Source organism: Trichogramma pretiosum, unplaced genomic scaffold, assembly GCF_000599845.2.
Source record: "Trichogramma pretiosum strain Unisexual culture from Peru unplaced genomic scaffold, Tpre_2.0 scaffold47, whole genome shotgun sequence".
NCBI classification, from domain to species: domain Eukaryota; kingdom Metazoa; phylum Arthropoda; class Insecta; order Hymenoptera; family Trichogrammatidae; genus Trichogramma; species Trichogramma pretiosum.
In genome coordinates, this window is record NW_019640859.1 from 545,105 (window position 1) to 558,730 (window position 13,626).

General features: G+C 35.6%; 1 protein-coding gene and 6 non-coding genes across 7 annotated transcripts; 4 read left to right on the forward strand and 3 right to left on the reverse strand.

The window, feature by feature from the left end:
• Positions 1–1,132: 1,132 nt before the first annotated feature.
• Positions 1,133–1,205, reverse strand: Trnar-acg. The gene has a single exon. It is a non-coding gene; the product is annotated as a tRNA-Arg (tRNA).
• A 1,144-nt stretch (positions 1,206–2,349) lies between these two features.
• Trnar-acg lies at positions 2,350–2,422 on the forward strand. Its single transcript has one exon. It is a non-coding gene; the product is annotated as a tRNA-Arg (tRNA).
• Positions 2,423–2,517: 95 nt separating this feature from the next.
• Trnar-acg lies at positions 2,518–2,590 on the forward strand. The gene has a single exon. It is a non-coding gene; the product is annotated as a tRNA-Arg (tRNA).
• Positions 2,591–2,688: 98 nt separating this feature from the next.
• Trnar-acg lies at positions 2,689–2,761 on the forward strand. Its single transcript has one exon. It is a non-coding gene; the product is annotated as a tRNA-Arg (tRNA).
• A 789-nt stretch (positions 2,762–3,550) lies between these two features.
• On the reverse strand, positions 3,551–3,623 carry Trnar-acg. Its single transcript has one exon. It is a non-coding gene; the product is annotated as a tRNA-Arg (tRNA).
• Positions 3,624–4,954: 1,331 nt separating this feature from the next.
• On the reverse strand, positions 4,955–5,027 carry Trnar-acg. The gene has a single exon. It is a non-coding gene; the product is annotated as a tRNA-Arg (tRNA).
• A 5,833-nt stretch (positions 5,028–10,860) lies between these two features.
• LOC106654413 (speckle-type POZ protein B-like) lies at positions 10,861–12,665 on the forward strand. Its single transcript, XM_014374261.2, has one exon. It carries the CDS (start codon positions 11,337–11,339, stop codon positions 12,399–12,401), a length of 1,065 nt encoding a protein of 354 aa, XP_014229747.1. The 5' UTR covers positions 10,861–11,336; the 3' UTR covers positions 12,402–12,665.
• The last annotated feature ends 961 nt before the right edge of the window (positions 12,666–13,626 follow it).

Genomic DNA, 13,626 nt, shown 5'->3' on the forward strand with positions numbered 1-13,626 from the left:
GTTATCCACGTACACTGCGAGTCTGGCTTGCTTTCCTACTTTTTTTCCACGTCGCACACTCGTTCTTGGCCTCGTATAAAGGCACTTCGATTTGGATCGGAAATACGCAAAGCCAAATGCGTTCCGTGTGTATGATACGTACTCACTTTATGCATATATATGTGTGTGTGTATTACATACATATCCGTGGCATTTTAAAGGAAGGCATACGGACCATCTCATTTTACTTCGAAATTTCTCATTCGCTTTTATGATATTGCCATTTGGAATATTGGAAAGGAAATACCTCTTATACATGTGTATACTGTGCGTGTAGCAGTGGCATACCGCAAAAGCGAGATAACTACACTTTTACATTGAACTTTAAGAGTTATATGCAATCTAATGTCAGTGAAAAAAAATACTCCCTTTTAAATAGTTTCTTAAGTTCTGAGCTGTTGAACAAGTTTTTGACATGTGAGAGAATTCTAAGGTTTCTGACGAAACATGGAAATTTTAATTAAAAAATAATAAATTTAAACTTAGTGACTATAAACTTTAAGTACATCTTTTTATTATTTTAATCATCAGTTTTTTAATCTCGTGTAAACTAGTTTATAATTCGAAAATTAATTATAACTATAACATAATACAACTAAATTATTGAGCATTGTACTGAAATCAATGCGTTGAAGTTTGAAATTACTGTATATTTGCAATATTTTGGACATGAATGGTATGATAATCATAATATTCTAATTCTCGTTAAGCGTTAATTAGAATTTAAACGTATAGTATATTCTACAAAACAACAGAAGAGTACAGTCATCGATATTATTGCAGCAGTCTCTTTGACTTCCAGTCAGCTTACATATCATTTTGAATTAGTGATTACTGCAGTCAAGTTTTTTCGAGTAAAAGTAAATTAATTGAATTGGCGTATAGTTTGATATACCACCAATATGATAGGCTAAACTGCAAGTACAGTTCATTAGAAAATGAAATGCATAAAACAATATAAAAACGTTGCATAATAGATTTTCTAAAATAATGAATTGGAGTCAGATCATATTCAAAAATAATAATTTAATATTATTAATTAGTAAAGCTTTTGTATTTTAAATAATCTGTAGTTCCAAAATCAAAAAAGAGTCGACCTTGCCAGGATTCGAACCTGGAATCTTCTGATCCGTAGTCAGACGCGTTATCCGTTGCGCCACAAGGCCTGATGACAGCTTGATGCGAAGTAACTATATTTAAGCTTCAAGTTAGTATTGATCCACGAATTATAATGCTTAGACATAATTAGATAATTATGATTAATTTTGACCAGGATTTTACCCGTATAATAACGTAAAACATAATATAGTGGTGTACTGTCGTCTTTATAAAATTACATCGTGATGTTATTCATCGTTGAAAAAATACGCTTTAGTCATTGCAATAAAAACGTTATGAATGTAAAGTAATATTAAATTGAATCTCGAGTTAAAATGTTTTAATATATGGGCTATTCCACATCAAACGTGATATGCCCAAAAATGACTTTCAGACCAAGTATGCGCTCTTAAAGAGTATATTAAAAAATAAAATTCCTAAAAGTTTTAGCCTTATAGGTCCATCCTTCATGGATCTGTAGGGTCTCAAAGTTGGATTTTCATTTTCTGCTATGTTATTCCGTTTGTTATTCTGCTTTTTCGGAGGCGAAAATGAGAAATTTAATTTTGAAATTTTTAGTTTTTTAAGTAAAATTATTTTTTTATTTTTAATTTTACCTCAGAAAGTAAGGCTCGAGCCCTTTCAAAATTTTAATAGTTAGAATCGTCTATAATATTTTATGATTCCAAATACTATACCGAAAAAATATAATCTAAATACTTAATTATACTAATACGCAAGGTCCAAAATTTTTTTTAATATCGTTTTGCACCACCAAAAAGGCTTTTTTCTCCATTATTTGTATTTTCGAGAGTAAACCATTTTTCTAGCTTTTTCTTAAGAATTTGTTCTACTTGAGTGGAAGAGGAAAGTATAACAAAAAATTTTGGAATCCTGCGGATCAAGATTGTTTAAAAATTGATTTTGCAGTATAGCAGTTCGAAATTATAATTAATTATAGATTATAGATTAATTATTGATTGTAGGTGGATCTTATCATAAATAAAATAGTTAAAGGCATTAGAGTTGTCTTTAATGACGTAAAAAAATAATAAAAAAAATTTTACATCGAAACCTAAAAATTTCAAAATTCACATCGAATTTTATTGTGCGATCATAATCAATGATACCTAATTATTATGTACTCAAATATATAGATCATCGATTCTAATCACGGGTGGGTAAATTATTTCTGCCCTCTTCGCAGCAACTGGTCTTGTGGCGCAACGGATAACGCGTCTGACTACGGATCAGAAGATTCCAGGTTCGAATCCTGGCAAGATCGACTATCTTTTTGAAAAAACTGATTATGTATTCAATTATATGGGTCAATGGTTCTAATTATAATTTCGTACATTTTTTCTGTACCCTCCAATAACTGGTCTTGTGGCGCAACGGATAACGCGTCTGACTACGGATCAGAAGATTCCAGGTTCGAATCCTGGCAAGATCGAATTTCTTTTTGAAAAAACTAATCATGTATTTCAATTTTATGGGTCGGGGATTCTAATCAGGGATATGGGTACAGTTTTTTTGCCCCTCCTAATAACTGGTCTTGTGGCGCAACGGATAACGCGTCTGACTACGGATCAGAAGATTCCAGGTTCGAATCCTGGCAAGATCGATTTCTTTTTGAAAAAATTTACAAACTTGAAAATTCTATACGACGTAATCAAAATGTAAATATTATTTCAAATTTGGAAATCTTTACATAATGTATTGCTTTTTTATATGATGTACCTAAATCTTATTTTTATTGTTGTTATGGAAGAAATCGAATAGCTTAGTGAAGGTAAGAAAGATTATTTATAGAAATAATCGAATAATTATAAATTCCACCAGTACAAGTCTTGAAAACCCCAATGATTAATAAATGAATAAGTTTATGAACTAATTATCTTTTTGAGGATCGGTATTTCAGAGGTCATATCATCCATAGAAAAATAGCATAAGAGGTATCTTAAATCATTGATCGCTCATAGGTAAATTATCGATCAAAGGGTACGCCAGTATATTGTTTTTCCGGTCCTCTAAAAAATCATACAGCTCAATAATGGATATCAATACAGGTCAGAAATATGAAAATAAGTTGAAATTGTACGACATCACTATGAGATGGAATAGAAAACAGGCATAAAAAATGTTTTGTAAATTTGAACCAAATTTTCATCGTAATAATTAACTTCAGCTGTTGCTATTCTGAGTTATCTTTATCATAAACGAGGAAAACGTACAATTATACATCCACCAAATATGCGTTTTTCTATGAGAAACAAAAAAATTCGTAAGGAAAAGATAAATAATTTACTAATAGATTATCCTCTTTATCCACCTAAAAAAATACGTACGACGGAAATGGAGTGCAATCCAAAAGTAAATTATCGTTTTCATTCTTACAAAAATAAAAAGAAATCGACCTTGCCAGGATTCGAACCTGGAATCTTCTGATCCGTAGTCAGACGCGTTATCCGTTGCGCCACAAGGCCAGTTGATGCAATAAGGGCGAGTAGTCGTAGTAATGCACTAGTTATATTCCTTGGAGGTTTTAGTGTCTTATTTTATTTATAACATATCTGCATAACTTTGTATTTACTGTGAAAATATACAAATATATGTTTGCGTTGAATTATTTAATTATTTAAATAAAAATATCTTAAAAAATAATTTAACTCAATGAATAATTTAGGGATCAACAAAAATTGTTTAAAATATTTATAGATTAACAGAAAACATTAAGAAATGTATGTTGAAAAATTTTCAGAAAATGTTGAATAACTTTTTGTAAATCTTCTGCAAAATATTTTAAATATATATCGAACAAACATTCTAAAAGCTTTTGAAATACATTTTGAAGATTTAAATATAATCCATATGGTTTATGCATATTTTATTTCAAATATACATTTTTTAGGCTTTAAATTCAATAATTCTGAACTAGCTCTATTCATTAAAAAACCTGCGAAGCAGAATTTAAGCTAAAAAATGCATCGTACAAAAATAGCTGTATCTCAGCGAATCTTGCGAATTTTTAACTTCTGAAACCAGCGTTGGAAAGGTGAGAAAAAAACCTATCAGATAGTTTCATGCAATTTTTTCCATAGTTGATTCTACTTAGCCATTTCCTGGAAGAAACTAATACACTTTTCGATTTTTCAATTTTTCGTAATGTCGTTTTTGGGGATAAAGTTGTATTTTTCTGCATTAAAATAATTTCAAAGTGTATACTAATTTATACCATTGGATTCGTCATAAAAAATCTTAAACTTTGGTGGTGTCGAAAAATTTTCTAAATTTTTTCTGTTCATTTGCCACTCGCTCGAAAATGAACTTTGCGGAATTTGCGAAAAAGAACGATCGAAAAAGTGTATTTTTTTGAATGAAATTGTGCTTCTAGGCCAAAACTGACTACGGCATTCGATTCTGCAGACAAAAACACATAAGAAAATGTATTGTCAAGATTATTTTTACACTCTAAACAGAGTTTGAAATAAATCGAATGATAGCCCGATTTTGCTTCTTTTTTAGAGCGCGTTTTCAAACTTCAAAAATCCATCGACACCATCTAAAATCATTTTTTTGAGTTCTAGTTTACGGGAAAATTCATTTTAGACCTCAAACTTTCTGATTCCGATGGATCCCCCGAGATACAAAAAATTTTTGAAAAAGTGGACCACCCTAATGTATATAGATATGTATAACAATATATAATATATATTATTATTATTATTGTTCGTTGTAAACGGAGGTAAATGTTGATAAATAATGTTGTAAATAATAACACAGGAACTCTTAATCTTAAAAAAAAAAAAAAAGAAGTCGACCTTGCCAGGATTCGAACCTGGAATCTTCTGATCCGTAGTCAGACGCGTTATCCGTTGCGCCACAAGGCCGGATGGTGGAGGCGCTGAAAAAGCACAATCCATTATTCATGGTAATTTTGACATAGCATTTGTTAGAAAATCGAAGTATTGTCAAAATGCGATAGCCATATCTAATGATAAAATAAGTTGAGATACATCCAATGTTAATAAATCGAAACTTGAATGCTTCTTCTTGTTTATACTATTCTAATTTCGAAAATTTGGTTCTGTTACATAAACTATGATGAATTACAAATATAAAAATTACAATAAAATTTCCAATAATTCCAAATAACTCCAAAAATTTTGTTTCGCTTATTTATGTTTTCAGACAGAATGTGAGTTAAATGGATATATTTTACTCGTTTAATACGAATTATATTTACTATTAATGAATTGATTCTGTCAATGATTATTTCGCGGCAAACAACAAAAGCGCGAGCGCAAAAGTTCAATATTTATTTTTCGATATTCATGCATCAACGAAAACTGTCGTAAATATTCATTTTAACGATAAAGCGAAATTTAAATTAATAATAAAAAAAAATCAAGCATATTTATCCGTGTAAAGAACAAAAAACGAATGAGAAAAATAATAATGAAACAGCAATATCTGCCCATAGACGCGACAGCAGCGTGGAGAATGATAATTTACCGCGATAAGCTTCGTGAAAAATGAAAATTTATTCCTCGTTTCACAGTTTGGCCCTCTGCATTGTGCTCGGCGAGTCTACGCATATACAAGCAGGCCCTATTTTCTGTGCACACGTGTATCTGTATATAATATAAGCATAGAACGCGTCTATATAGAGATTAGGTGCCGGATGCATGGCGCGCGATGCACATTAGCATCGAGCCCATAGCAGCGGTGTAAGTCACGCATGTGTAGGAGAGCGACATGTATATTATAAAGCTCGATACTCGCCAGTACCTCGTCTGGCGCCGCTGGCACTCTGTTGTACACAAACGACCGGTTCCCAAAATTTACCTGCAAGTTTTTTTACTAAAAAATATACCTATAAAAATTCTGATTATTCTCGTGTTTTTCCAGCTTCCTAGCACCTTAAAGAACAATAAACAATTTGTTCATTAGCCAAATGTTCAAATATCCAATAGAAAAGAAAAATTGGACCCTTTCTAAGCCCAAAATTTTTCCTGTAAATTGTGGAATTGCTCATATATATTACGATATATCAGACAAGATACTCGGGCACACGCGCTTTTACGCTTCTTTATTATGATAAATGACTTGCCACTGGACATGGCGCTATGCTGCTGTAACACGCATACATGTATAGAGCTTGCGACTCGCAAACGCAACAATGAACAGCATTCGCGTGTGTGTGCGCTGCCTAAAGAATAGATACGCTACGTCCGCAGCTTCCTGTGCGCATGCAGTACGCACAAGCTTGGTGAAGCTTCGCAGGCGTACACGCGGCACGTACGCACGTCGTAGTACTGCGGCAAAAAAGTCCAGAGAATAAGGGACTCGCTGGTCCGAGATTTACGATTGAACGTCAGCGCGCGAGTGCTGTCGAGCCTGACTAAAAGCAGTTGCAATGCTGTTATACGCGGAAAAGTCTTGTGTGGGAGCCGCTCCGTTGGTGCAGAGGCGCCTCGGCTCGTCGCAGCAGCTATTATGTGTTTCCTATATATACCGGCGTCTGCGTCGCGCTTGCGGTATGTGTACACTCGCCGGGCAAATATACAGCAGGAGGAACTTTGCACTATTTTCAAAAGTCATCTGCGGGCGCAAAACTTTTTCCACGCGCGCGCGCGGCATAACGTCTGTGACACGCGTGCCGCGGCTGCTGCTGCGGCGAGTAAGCGTGCTATGCGGCTATATGTACGTATACGCTCAATTGCGGTAAATGCATTTATTTCGATTCGATCCATACGTTATTTTTATCGATTAATATGCTGTTTTTTCCTTTCTTTCTTTCTTTTCGTGCGTCATATGTTCATCGCTGTAACGCGCGCGCCCGTCCGGCAATTTATATATAAAAAAAACACGGGATTATAAAAACTTTGCGGCCTCTCACGGACACGTTGCTGCGCGCCACGCCGAGTAACGGAAACAGGCTTTGGTCAGGCGGACGCGCAAAGCGCACATATGCGTATGAGTGAAATTTCACATGTAGGCAGCGGCAGCAGCAGATATTGCATATTCTGCTTTTGCACCGGCTGCAGTTTTTAAACTGTCAATGCATATTTTATTCCGGTGGCGTTTCTTCGCATGAATTCGTAATATTTTGAAATGTAGTCGGGGCGGCTGCTGCTGCACATTTATATGCATGTGTACGTAAAGTAGATACGCCATGGCAGCATACCGCTAATTTGTACGTGTGCCGAGTGCGTAAGAGAATATTAAAATCCTGCTATTTCAAATGTCTGTGGGTAACGTCGTGTATTTTTTGTTCTTTTTTTTTTTTTTTTTAATTTGAAGGGGGCGCGTTAAGTTTGTTTAAAAATTTGCATTAAGAAGCGTCTAATTTCCTGTATTTAAAATTAAATATTACAATTTTTCATCACTCTGAGTTATTATTAAAAATGTTAAATTACTACATACTGGGCTTGATCTTCGCTGTATAAATATTAAAATTCGAGCGTTACTACAAATTTTATATTATAACACAGAGCTTTATTTGGCTTAAGAAACTTTTTACCTCGTTAAAAATTCAGCATATAAAAAAACTTTCAAAATTTGAATTATCATCGTAAAACCTGCATAAAGAACCGGTAAAATCAGCAACGCTTGAATTTTTTATAACAAGCTTAGATCGATCGCAATACGCTTTGAAGAATCATAATTCAACTTTAGCCTGCGGTGGAAGTTTAGAAAAATAAATTCATCATCCATCAAAAATTCTCGTTCGTTCATAATGTATATTACTTGCCTATTATAATAATATATGCACAAGAAAGACAGATAATGGAAGCCGCAAAGCCAAAAGTAAGGGATGCAACTCAGCGGCGCAATGATACACAAGGCTACATCTATATTCGCCCTGTGTATATAGAGCTTTCTTCTTCTTCTGCCTGTCTTGACGCTTTCTCTATTTCTCTCTGTGAGTGCAACCGGCAGTAGCGTTTCTCTCTCTCCCTCGTCTCTAGGAGCAAACGAATCACTTGAAGCGTTGGCAATCTCAGCGAAGAGAGAAGAGATCGCTTCGCTTCAATTTCAATGTAATGAAAACGAATTCCAGCGTAAAATCCCGGCCCTTGTATTCATTGCGGCGGATTAACAGAAGCAGCAGCAGCAGCATGGCAATAGTCGGGGTAGCAATGGCAAAGCTATTATATATACACGCTCGCGCTGTTCTCTTTTCCTTCCATCCATCCTCTCTCTCTCTCCCTCTCTCCCTCTGTCTCCTCTTTCTCTGTCTAAGCGTACCATATATACCTACTACTACTGCTACTATTACTACTACTACTACTACTACTAAAGCGTAAGGATGGGATCCTACACTCGGCCTCTTCCTCTTCCTGCTCTCGGTGCCTTTGCTCTAGATGCGCGAGCGTATATTATATAGATATACACACACGTAACTGCACAAGGTAAATTTATCAAGACGCGATCGCAAGCTCGCGTTTTCGTTTCGAGTCGACGTCGAGTTACGCTCATGCTTATAAACCCGTGCATGCGGCGAGACACAAGCCTCGGAACGAATATACCGTGTATACCTATATAGCTATAGCTACGTACACGTTGGTCTCTCTTCTCTACGCTCTCATAGTTTGTGCTGAAATGTTGATTCTCGACTCGTCGCCGGCGCAGTCAGTATGCGGGCGCTCGCCGCACGCCATTGTCCAAGCGTCTTCTCTCTCCCCCCGACGATGCTTGAATTATATAATACGTATAGCTATGTATAGACTCGACGCTCGGTATAGTATGGACGACGAAGAGAGCGCCCGAGACTTGTCCGCCTCGCCACATCTCGCCTTCTCTATATATAATAATAAACCCGCAGCGAAAACGTATATAGCGTTATATAGATATACACCGGAGCGTACTACGTGCAAGCTCTATGTAGCGCAAGTCTTTCCGAGTACGAGTAGAGCTTCGAAGAGTATGTGAAAGAGAGAGAGAGAGTCTATATAGCATGTCCCTGCGCGCTGCTTTACCATGCCAGTAGCAGCAGCAGCTAGCTCGACTTTAAGTGTATTATGTACGACTAAGATGGAATAATAAAACGGGGGGAGAGGGAGCGAAAACTCTACAACATGATGAAATTAGAATAGAAAGTTAAATACGAAATGATGCTAATATATGGAGAAAGATGCCGCGCGCTACAAATGGCACATAGATACATAAATATACATAGATATATGGATATTGCATCTTTACATTTATACATCCCAGTTCTCTCGCTGTCTTTTCATCTATATGTATGGTCTGCGTTAAATAGGATGTATAGGATATGACGAACAAGGATGAAAAGAAGTTAGCGGATAAATAGATATATAGTCGCGAGCGTCGTCGTTATTCCGTAACTTTCTCAATATTTAAACTCGGGGCGACGAAAATTAAGCCGAGAATATATTATATATCCGCAAGAGAACTCGAGCCTCGTGATTTCATTGGAAATGAATAATTACCAGCACAGGTATGTATATGGCTGATTCTCCGCGAAAGTGGATGGTAAAAAAAAAATTTTATTCCCGATGACATGGAAAACTTGTTGTTCTCAGTGTCATACGTGTCCCACAATTCGGTATGAGTTTACGAGATTTTTCGAAGGTTTGAAGTCGAAATCTAATCAAGCTTGATTCGAGATTTCATCACAGAAAAATTTATGGCTATTTTACGCTATTTTCTGTTTTGGAATTTCGATATTTTTTTCGTGGTTTTCAATACTCTCGGATTTTTCATAGACGTCAAGTTGGCAGCCTATTAAGAAAAATTAAGAGGGAAAGAATGACGTCGCTATTCGTTTTCACGAAGAATCAGCCATATACATGAGCGAGCAATGCTATTAACATAGCGAACTCTGTGCGCAGCTGAGTCGATTCTATGTGAACCCGTGTCTCCTTAATCTGGCTCTCTTTTCTCCTGGAAAGATTCGATTTCTCTCTTGTAATATGAAAATTATCGTGTAAATTCGAAAGCTCGTGGGTAAAATGATTAAAGAAAAGTCGTGTATACAAAGCACGTGTATCCTATTGTATACAAAGCTTATTATAATCCTATATAAAAGCTTATAAAATTCTATTGAAAATTTAAGTAAAATACAAGCATTCTTTAGAACTAAGCTTTCATACGATCTCTTTAAATTTCGTTGATTCTATTAATTTTAGTTTGTAAGGATTGATTTTAAAGCTTTGTATTTGAACATGATTTCAAAAGTAATAATGTATATTATCATAGATATTAGTGTAAAGGTAATAGTGTAAGATTATCGTACGTTTTTTAAATTATTTACATAATATTAAAAATATGCAATTAGCATGTACCGATTGCTCTTACTTGAAACTGCTTTTACTTATAAGTATAAGTTCCGCAATATAGTGCGGAAATTTATTATTTACTCTTTTGGTTTTCAAGACTTCAGCTATACGTCATCTAACAGAAACTTACAACATACCTGAAAATAGAGTTAAATATATGAAACTAGTCTCAATACGTTTATCTTAATTCTGAATTCATAAAAGTTTTATTTTTGAAGTATTTTGCATTGCTTTTAACGCGAGTATCTTTCACAATATTTCATCGATATAATTTTTATACACACACTGACAAAAATGAGTCGAAGTCGCTTTTTTAACAATAATCGTTGTAAAATGGACAGCTATACCCTGACGTTAATGTATTCCAGCCCTATGTGTATTGTCAGTTTAATTGTTATTACTACCTTCTATTACAGACGGCCTCACTGCGCTGTATTTACGTTCTCTACTTGTTACCGAGTCACATCGTCGCAGTCAACACATTTGGGCAGACTCTCGCTCGACACACATATAAACCTGCACGCGTAAGTCAGAAATTTTTGGCTCAGCAGCGGAAAATGCCATGCGACTTACGCTCGAAGATAACCAGTGCCTCCACACACGTTCTTACAAGAATTAGAGTTGCGCATTGAAATTGCTGGGACATCTGGCGCTATTGATTGTGTTCAGCGCGTAATATTTACCACCGAAAAGTGTTGCTGCTTAGAACACATTTTGATCTAGTCGCTCCTCGCAAACAGAAACCAAATCAACCGATACACCGTCAAGTGATTATTGTGAAAACCACTGCTTAAATATTATCTTGTTTGTACGATTGGTTTAATTTTGTAACTCAGAGTTTCACTCGATCAGGTAATAAGTTTCTAAAAGTTATCAGGTACTCGAGTCAAAATGTCATCAAAACAAATAAAGGCATGCACCGAATTTACTTCAGATAAATGCACTTTTACGTGGACGATCAAGAACTATCGCTTACTAAAAATGAATAATAAAGAAAAAATACGATCTCCAATATTTGGTGTTGGAAATGATAATAAGAAATACTTCTTTCTCGATTTATACCCTGAAGGCGAGTGTGAAGATGATGAAGGATTCGTTTCGTTCTTTATTACACCTGTAATTGATAAAACGAAGAAACCGGATAAGCTCGTATGTAAATTGACAGTATCAGTTGTTAATGATGAAGAAGTTATTCAAAAATTGTCAAGGCATTACGATTTTGCGACCAAAAATTTCATTGCCTGTGGTAGGGCCCAATTTCATGAACTGAAAAATATTGACAAATTAGTTTCTGCCGAGAACACTGTAACTATTCAATGCGAGTTAGAAGTTCTCGATCAAATTCAATCTTCATTGAATTCGGGTATCATATGCATTAAAGATGAAACAATCTATACAACAAAATTCGATTTTTCATTTCTTAGTGAAAAACTCAGTGATGTTAAATTGAAAGTTGAAGAACAGGAAATTCCAGCACACAAAATTGTACTTGCAGCGGTCAGCCCAGTATTTAGGACCAAGTTTACACATGATATGTTGGAAAACGAAGAAAATTTCGTGAAGATAACAGACACAACTGCAAATGTTGTAATTGAAATGTTGCGATTTATCTACACCGGACAGATTAATGCAATCGAAACAAAAACGATTATTGAATTATTAGCTGCGGCTGATGAATATCAAATTGATAGTTTGAAAATCAAGTGTAGTAATATTTTAAGTGCTGATATGTCCTCTGAAAATGCAGTTGACATTCTAGTAGCTGCTCATAAATACAAAGTAAAGCATTTGGAAGATGAAGCAATAGAGTTCGTGACAAATCACTCCCAATTACTCTCCAATTATACAAAGATGAAGAAAATAGATGATCCGGATATATGGATGAATTTAACCCAATCAATACTACAATCTCAAAATCTACCTTGTCCAGTTTGTCATCCAGAAAATCATTGTTAAATTATTAAATAATTGTGACTTGAATTCAGCATATCTGCAGATAGAGCTTGAACAGTTGATCATTACTTATTCTTTATATTTCATTATTCAATATATATAGTTTTTTTGCATAACAAAGCATTTGATAACAATATTTTTGTAAATGTAGCACTGTAAGCATAACACCTCATTCAGAACGCAATCTGTAAAGTTTTTAAGTTGTAATGTAAATAAAGTTCATACATTTTCTTTGTGTTTCACCTATAATTTATGGTAAAAAGTACTACGCCACAAACGCTCCCCTAACGAACTCGTAAAGTAAGTCATCAAAAATAAGGTTGTCGAACCAATCAATGACCGGGTATCAGTGAATGACCATTTTGGAAAATATCACATGAAAAACAATAAAAATATATTTGTATGTACATTATTCAATTCTTTAGTGAACGATGCATCTTGTTTTCCGTGTAATTCGATCATAATTTAAGAAGGAAAAACAATAGTTATTGCACATCCAATAGTGTTCATTTTACTGGTCGAAAGCGGTCAATCACTGGTATAAGTACCCTATAAGGGAAGACTCTCGAAAGCGTCTATTGCATGAGGATACCTTCCGACCGTATGTGTCCCATAAATGTATAGAATATTGCGAAAATATTGCGATGCACACGTATAGGCCGAAGCGAGCAACAATTGCGGTCGTTCTGGCCAGTTGCCATATTTGTTTCAACGCGCCTCGAAACTGCAGGCGCGCCGCCAGCTGCAGCAGTCGCAGAAGCAAACAGCCGATCGGATATCGCACTCACGCTCATGGAGGAGGATGGTGGCTGTTGAAGCGTACACCACGCGCGAATCTCTCCCTTGTATAGATATACGCAGCTACGAGTAAGGGTCTACGATTAGAGGACTGCGGACGAGAGGGCCCGGCTAGAATCGTCGGCTATATGCCATTACGAACAGGGCACACACACACGCACACACACACCTCTGTTAACGGTAATGGTCACGCTACACGACTTCTCTTTCTCTCTCTGTATATACAACGAGTACTTTCTGCGCCTATACGTGCACTTATCTCTTCCTCCCTTTCTCTGTCTCTCTCTTATTTTGCCATCTCACTCGTTACATTGCTTCTATCCACGAGTATGCGCGCAGTCTTATGATTACACGGCTCGATGAGGCGCAGCGAGTTGAGCTTGTAATTACTTCGTTATGGCTGTAAGTTTTTTTTTTCGATACTCGGTGC